Source organism: Manihot esculenta, chromosome 2 (genome assembly GCF_001659605.2).
Source record: "Manihot esculenta cultivar AM560-2 chromosome 2, M.esculenta_v8, whole genome shotgun sequence".
Taxonomy (NCBI): domain Eukaryota; kingdom Viridiplantae; phylum Streptophyta; class Magnoliopsida; order Malpighiales; family Euphorbiaceae; genus Manihot; species Manihot esculenta.
Genome location: NC_035162.2, coordinates 15,972,764 through 15,980,845, shown reverse-complemented (window position 1 = coordinate 15,980,845; position 8,082 = coordinate 15,972,764). Strand labels below are relative to the sequence as shown.

Below are 8,082 nucleotides of genomic sequence, written 5' to 3'. Positions count from 1 at the left end.
AATTAAAAAAATATTTTTATGAATCATTTGGTATTTAAATTTTATTAGCCCAATTAATTTAAATTTATATTGAATAAATCCATTAAATAAAGCAAAGTGATTTTTTCTAAGTCTTAAAAATATTATATATTATGGATTTAAATTTGAGTAAATTAATTAAGGTAGAAAAGATACTACCATTTCATCTCAACTGTCTAGGTAAAAAAAAAAATTACAAAAAAAATATAATTACAAATTTTTATTAATAAATAAAAAATAATTTTTTTATCGATATTTTAAATTATTAATTTACGTGGGCTATTTTTTCTATAATTTAGTCTGTATTTTTTTTTTCTTGTTCACTCCTTAGCAATAAATTATTGAATAGCAAGATACAAGTTAAGACATTTATGTCCAAGTAACTAAACTTGTGATCATGAGACAAATGGGTTTCAACTTATCCTTTTGTTTTTAAATTCATTTCATGCTTCTTACACAATCACCATTATTACAAGTTGACAAAACAAAACAAATTAAACACCAAACCAAACACTCCCTTATTACTCCCTTCCTCTTCTTTATTCTTACAGTTCTCTTCCTTCTCCTGATTTAGCAAAACCCTTTTTTCCCTTTAAAACCACTCAGACTCTCTCTCTCTTCATCCTCTGGCTGTCTCTTTAATCAATCATGGACCTCAGCCTCGTACCTTACCAACACACTTCCCCATCTCTCCCCCATCACCATGATCATGACCATCCTCGCTCTCAACATCCCATCATCATCCGTCCTAATCCCGACAACTACCTCGTCAAGTATAAAGAATGCATGCGCAACCACGCTGCTTCCATCGGCCGCCACGCCAATGATGGCTGTGGTGAGTTCATACCTCGTGGCGATGACGGTACCCGTGAGTTCCTCACCTGTGCTGCATGTGGCTGCCACCGTAATTTCCACAGAAGAGAAGGTGGTGCTTCTTCTTCTTTGCAGCATTATGATCATCACTACCAAGTTTTCTCATACAATGCTGCTTCTGGGAAGAAACACCTGATGAGTTCTTACTTTGATGATGGCACTGATATTGATGATCATGATCGGAGATCGGAGACGCCTGAGAGAGAGGAGGTGAATGTGGCGTCCGGTGGAAGGTCCGGTGCTGCTGCGGCGGCGGGAATGAAGAATAAAAGGTTTAGGACAAAGTTTACGCAGGAGCAGAAGGAGAGGATGCTGGGGTTTGCGGAGAAGATAGGGTGGAGGATAAATAAGAATGATGACGTGGCGCTTAATAACTTCTGCAATGAAGTTGGTGTTAAACGCAGCGTTCTTAAGGTTTGGATGCATAATAATAAGAGTGCACACCGCCGTAAAGAAGCTGCTCCACCGGTATCACCAGTGGCCGCTCCTCCTCCTCCTCCACCTCCTGATCAGCCTCCTGCGCCACCTCAGCCTGCTGGAGTCTAATGTTTTGGGTTGCTCTTCTCCTCTCTTTCATTTTATTAGATTGGTTATGGGAATTAATTAATCCATCTGTTGTTTGGATTAGTTAGTGGCATATAATATGTATTAATTATAATTAGTTAATTAATGAAAATAGCATTTTATCTAAAAGGATTTTTTCACAAATCAGACAGTAATCTTAGGAAAATTTGTTAATGAATTTGGATCATTATCCAACTAAAAAAATATTAAAAATGGATTTTATTTATTTTTTTTATTAAAAATTTTAATCAAAATTAATTATTTTTTTAAAAAAATTTATACTATATATGATTAAATTATGGGCAATCTTAGATCTTTTGCTTATTTATTTATTTTGGGAAAACTAGTTCATTGGATTGGAGAAATTATATTATTTCTCCCAAAAATACTTACAATACATTTAAAAGAAAAAGAATTGGTTATGGAAATTAAAGCATCAGACCTCACTGCTACATTTTAGAATTTATTGATTTAGTAACAGTTATCGTTTTAATATTATTGCAATAATTTTATAGAAATTTCAAATCATTGTAAAAAATTTAATTTTTGTATACATAATATAATATATTTTATTAAATAATTTATTTTATATTTAATAAAATTATAATTATAATTATATTTTGTATCTATTAAAAAAATATAAACAGTTACTTTATATTAAAAGTTTTAATCAATAAAAAATATTTTTTTTTTTAAAAAAGATGATTTTGTTAAAAAAATAACTGTCTTTTAAGAGAGAAAATTATTTTTCATATCTAAATTTTATACATATTAATTTATTAATAAATTTTATTTTTAAATTAAAATTAAATAATAAAAAATAAATTATTTCCTTAAAAAATATTTTTATGAAAAATAAAAAATATTTTTTAAATATAAATTATCTTTCTAGATAGAGTTTCTTAAAGTAATTTTTGATGGGTAATGTTTATCAACTTTTATACGACAGTCAGATTAATTGAATATTTTGGGTGTAATATGTAGTTTAATGTGGGTGACTCTGATAAAGTAGGAAAATACTGAAGACAAAGATGTAATTTTCAAATGCCAAACAATCAAGCATCGGCCCAAAGGCTGAGAAAATCTAGGCCCATATTTGAAGCCCGACCCGAACTTTACAGCTGCGTTTTGACTTTTTTACCCCTCAAAGAAACTCTTATTCCATTTGCTTTTTCGCCTTCTTCATTTCATGTAGTCTGTGTTCTTAGTTTGCATTTGAGGTCCTTCTGAAATTTTTATAATTAAATATATTAAATTTAATTTTAAAAATATCTAGTTAATATATTTAAAAATATAATTTTCTCGATAATTTTTTTATAATAATATTAAATATTACAAACTAAAATCTATTTAAATAAATAATTAATTAAACATATTTTACAAATCAATAATGTTTTGTATAGTATATTTTACATAAATAAAACTTAAAAAATTTATAAAATTATTAAAATTTAAAATATAAATTATTAATAAAAATAAATTTATAATAAATTTAAATATTTATATCCACTCAATCATAAGTATATTTGAATAAATTTAAATAAATAAGAGAAATATTAAATTTTATAAAAATATCCTGTCTCCATTTAAAAAAAATAAATATTAAAAAAAAAGTGTGCTCCCTGTTAATCACGAGTAAATAAAACTTTGAAGTCCAAATTTCAACAAACAAAACGCCAAACGGGAATTTAATCAAAACCCTCAGCCACATAAACATGAGGCTGCGAAAATCCCCCCCCTTCAACTTCTAAAGCAGCCATGCCAAAGCCATTCAAGCTTCTCTGTATCTCTAATGGCTTCCACAGCTGCTCCTCAAGCTTCATATTTGCTCTTACTCAAAACCCAAAACACCACCAACTCCAATAAAGACCCACAGCAACTGCTAACAATAAGAAAGAAAGGTGGGTTTCGTGTTTTCGCAGCAGGACAAGGACCTCGAAAGCGGCAGAGAGCGCCGCCGGGAGTGGACACAAGAATCCATTGGGACAACCCAGATGAAGGGTGGATCGGAGGAAGTAGCACCAGTACTTCACAGCAACGATTAAACGCAGAAGAAGAGAAGAAGAATCTTTTGGGTGACAAGTTTGCTGATTTGCTCAAAGATGTTGCTGGTTCTCATTACCAGTGAGTCTCTGCTTTTCACGTTGATTTCTTTTACCGCTTGTTTGAAATTAAAGAATTCATTAGAGTTGAATTTAATTTATTTTTTTTCTGGAACCAAAACTGGTCAGGTTCTTAGGTGTATCAGCAGATGCTGATTTAGAAGAAATAAAATCAGCTTACAGGAGGCTATCAAAAGAGTACCATCCAGACACAACTTCACTTCCATTAAAGTCTGCTTCAGACAAGTTCCTGAAACTACGACAAGTTTACGATGTACTAAGCGATGAAGAGAAACGAAAGTTTTATGATTGGACACTTGCTCAGGAGGCTGCAAGTCGTCAAGCAGAGAAACTGAGATTGAAATTGGAAGACCCTTATGAGCAAGATTTGGATAACTATGAATCTGTTCCAGACATGGTTGATCGACTTGGAGGAAGAAACATGGAGCTTAGTGATCAAGCAATGTCTGCTCTCACCATTGATGTCTTCATTATACTTTTCGCAATTGCTTGTATCATTTATGTTGCCTTCTTTAAAGAACCTTATTAATAGCCAGCTTTATATGTTGATAATGAAGCTCTTCATTGTACAAGGTTTTTAATTTTATAAAAAATATTTATTAATTAATTCCTATTAGTAAAATATTTAAGGATTAATTAATTAATAAATTTTTTAAAATTTTAAAATATTTTAAAATATTTTTTAAAATTTAATTAGGATGAATTTTCAGTTATGATAAAAAGAAAAGCTCACCCTTACTTGACATAAATGAACAAAAACACAAAATACATCTTCCAAGCCCATCAAGCAAAGAAAAGAAAGTCCAATAGGCCCAATACAAGCTCCAAAACTCAAGCCCACCCAACTAAGGAGCTCCAAAGGCCATTTGTGGCAATCAGAGAAGAGACATAGAAGTAAGGCACAATACAGAAACCAACTTCCATAACCAAACAATCTAAATATAAAGTAGGAGAGCCAAAAACATCCTTACAGCACATGATCGAAGGAAAAACCCGTTAGCATCGCTCTCAACCAAGTTTTTCAGGCTCAACAACTGCGATCAAATATCAAATTTAATGGCATGACAGTTTCAATCTGTTATAGTCATAGAGTAATACACTAGTTTAGAACTTCTCCACTACCAATCGAATAGGGCTAGAAAGCTGAGTTCCCATAAGAAGATTTTCTCTTTAAAAAAAAAAATTCCAGTTGAGGTATGGTATTTGGCACTATGTACACATTAGTAATTGCCGACCTAAAATATGGCAATTTTATGGATAGTTGAAGTTGGTTTTTTTCTTTTTTTTTGGTTCGTTTATAATTACCAGAGTGTTGTCATGGAGTTGAGGAACAACTTCCAAATTATATTATGGCTTGGCCACACACCATCTCTTTTTTTATATATTTATTTATTTAATAAAAGCGATGGAGAGTTAATTTTTTAATATATTTAATTTTAATTATTAATTCGAAATATTTAATAATTAAAAATTTAGTCTTGTAGTAAGTATATATGAATAAAAGACCCAAGAGGTCTCAGATTCTATTCCTCCAATCCCCAATTTTTATTTAAAAAAAAAAAATTACTTGATGCTATAAAGATAAATTTGCTTTGACAAGAAATTCTTAAATTAAAAATAAGCCATCACTATTTAATAATTTAAATTATAATTATCATTTATTATTATTAATTATTATTAGCTAACTGTAACACTCTTTAAAATAACTGAGTAAAAAATGCCTCATATGCAATTATATATGTGGATTTAAATTATTTTTAAGTTATCAATTATTATTTAATTTATTTAAATACATGTTAATTTACAAAAATAATTTTAAATGGAAAAACTGTAAGAGTTTCTCCTACTTATGAGCACATATAGAAAATAGTCATAAAATCTCAATATTTACTTAATTTATATTATTAAATTCATAAATAGAACATATTAACTTAAAATAATAAATATATTTATTTATATTTTTACTGTTTCAACACTAATTTATAGACTATTGGTAGATTACTTATATACATGTCAAACATAAACAACCTCTATACAACACTTGTAAATAACCGGTTATGATGATGTCTCCGTACTGATGCAAAACCAGACCTCTTAGTTGTTACTTCCTTTATCTATTACGGAAAAGTCCAATGCGCTGAGCTTATGCCCAGTAGGTGAATAATAATATATATTCATTTGAGTATAAATAAGAATACACATGACAGTTACAATAAAATCATTTTATAAAAAGGAGTAGAAATTTTGTGTGTTAGTGGGTGAAAAGTGGACAAATTAAGTCATGCAATTATATGCATGTAAGGCCATTCATATTATGGTAACCATCTTGTGTGCATACTTGTAAGGCATTAACAAGTCATATAATTAAATCTTAACTCTATAAACTTTTAGTAAGATTAACTAACTAAATAAAGAAAAACTGTGTCTATATAGCACAAAGTGTCAAACTGTATAACTGGGGCCGAATGCTGTGTCTGTATAGCTCAAAAGTCGTGAAATTATATGACACATGGTGTGTCGAAAATATCATATCATGTAACCCATTAGGGCGCCATACTGCTAAACTGTATATGGCATGCCATACCCTTATTCTGTCTATGGCTCCCATCGATGTTTACTAGCGCTAAGAATGCATATTTATTTGCACTGAAATTATTCATTTAGATATTTAATATTTTAAAACAAGCAAGTATGTCGAATTATATATTCATAAGCAAGTACATCGATAAAATGAGCTCTTAAAAGCATACATATGTGTGTAATAGATCATATTCAGTTATGAATATATTATTATTTCATTAAGAACATGTATGTAAAGTTTTAGCCTATTAAGCTAGCACATGCATAAAGCAGGTACGTCAAGTTAGCACGTATGTAATTTAGCCGTAAAGCTAGCATGTCAATCCCTTTTACGTCAATATTTAGATTTAGGTTTATTTCTATATGAAATTGTGTCATATTTCTAAGTGTCTTATGGATATAATTAGACCCATCTTTCTTCATAAACTTTGTGTATTTATGTCTTAACTTTCTAACAAGATATATCACATCTAATTCTGACATTTCTAACTTAAGTTATAATTTTTCTTTGCAAGTTATACAATCAGGTTCTAACCAGTATAATTTTGATATCTGCTTTTAATCTAACAAAACATATCGTATGCATATACTTGTATACAAATTCAAGCTTAAGTTTCTTGTACAAAATTTTAGGTATACTCTTCAAAGTTCATTTGGCATTGGTCTTAATTCATTTCAATGAGTAAATCATTGGTTATGTTCTAAGTGATATAGACTCTTCCGAATGCATAACCCCTATGACCAATTTATGTTCACTAGCAATTTACATATAATTAGCTATAGATTCAAAATTTAGTCACTTCAGGAAAGTTTTAACTTTTTGTCTCGATTTTCTTTTGGTATATGTTAGGCTTAATTTTAATAATTACACAATAAGTTATGAAGTTTCTAACACAGGCTGTCCTATTGGAACCTATTATGCTAATTTTGTATTTTCAGCTCCCATATTATATCTATTTACTTTAAACCTTCCAAACATCATTTCAACTTTCATATTACAAATCCATACAATCAAAAGAATATTTTCAGTAATCAAAACCAATTCCTAATTGTACATATTCATGAGAAAATCAAAGGAAAAATAGAAATTCATACAAATAACAAAACTTTTGTATAATTCTTTTCAAAAATTTTAGATACACTTTAATTACTCTTTTTCCTTTCCTTTCCTGTCCTTTCCTTTCCTTTCCCCTTTGATGTACCTTCCTCATTTTGAATTTTTTCTTTACAAAGAATAAGAAAAACATGAGTTTTAATTCATTTAACAACATATAATTGATTGAAAATATGAAAAAATATGTTTGCCTAACTTAATTTTCAATTTCTATCACTTACCATTTAAGCACATAAACTTCTCTCATCCTTTCCTCCTTTTCTATGGTTCCTTATTTCACTTAGGAAAGGATTTTATATGGATGGAGATTTTGTCTTCATGGGAAAATATGGTGGAAATGGAAGAAAAGAAGGCAAAATAATTTTCCTTTTCTTTTTGGTGTAGGTTCAACCATCATAAGAAAAAAGAAGACAACCTTTTTCTTTTATGCTTAGTTATATCTTCCATGTATAACTAGATGACACATGAAGGGTTTAGGTGAAAAAGGTGAAGAAAGATGGAGAGTCAAACTTGAAATTTACTTTTAAACTTTCCATATTCACACTTTAACCTACTAAACTTTTCCACATGTTTCAATTTAGTTTTTAAACTTTCAATATTTATAGATTGACCTACTAAACTTATACTTTTAACCTTTAGAAGTTCATTTTATTTGGATAAGTACGTCGGTTTTAACAAGTACCTCAAGCTAACATGTCGGAAAACTCTTAAATACCTCCTGAAAATAACTTGATTCCGATCTGCTTATTACATTAGATGCTTTATTTTAAGATATGTCTGTTTTTTTATTTGGACTTTCTATGATTCAGT

The 8,082-nt window shown here is 29.6% G+C and overlaps 2 protein-coding genes across 2 annotated transcripts; both read left to right on the top strand.

Annotated features, from left to right (window-relative positions):
- Positions 1-521: 521 nt before the first annotated feature.
- Positions 522-1,584, top strand: LOC110608451 (zinc-finger homeodomain protein 2). Its single transcript, XM_021747671.2, has one exon. The coding sequence runs from the start codon at positions 667-669 to the stop codon at positions 1,435-1,437; it is 771 nt and encodes a 256-aa protein (XP_021603363.1). The 5' UTR covers positions 522-666; the 3' UTR covers positions 1,438-1,584.
- A 1,574-nt stretch (positions 1,585-3,158) lies between these two features.
- Positions 3,159-4,185, top strand: LOC110608453 (NAD(P)H-quinone oxidoreductase subunit T, chloroplastic). Its single transcript, XM_021747672.2, has 2 exons — positions 3,159-3,579; positions 3,687-4,185. The coding sequence occupies exons 1-2, from the start codon at positions 3,248-3,250 to the stop codon at positions 4,105-4,107; spliced, it is 753 nt and encodes a 250-aa protein (XP_021603364.1). The 5' UTR covers positions 3,159-3,247; the 3' UTR covers positions 4,108-4,185.
- The last annotated feature ends 3,897 nt before the right edge of the window (positions 4,186-8,082 follow it).

Excerpts from the sequence above, each read along its gene's own strand:
- LOC110608453 (XM_021747672.2), top strand. The coding sequence starts at position 3,248 with ATGGCTTCCACAGCTGCTCCTCAAGCTTCATATTTGCTCTTACTCAAA. Across the intron at positions 3,580-3,686 it reads GTTGCTGGTTCTCATTACCA|GTTCTTAGGTGTATCAGCAG; the intron begins GTGAGTCTCTGC and ends AAAACTGGTCAG.
- LOC110608451 (XM_021747671.2), top strand. The coding sequence starts at position 667 with ATGGACCTCAGCCTCGTACCTTACCAACACACTTCCCCATCTCTCCCC.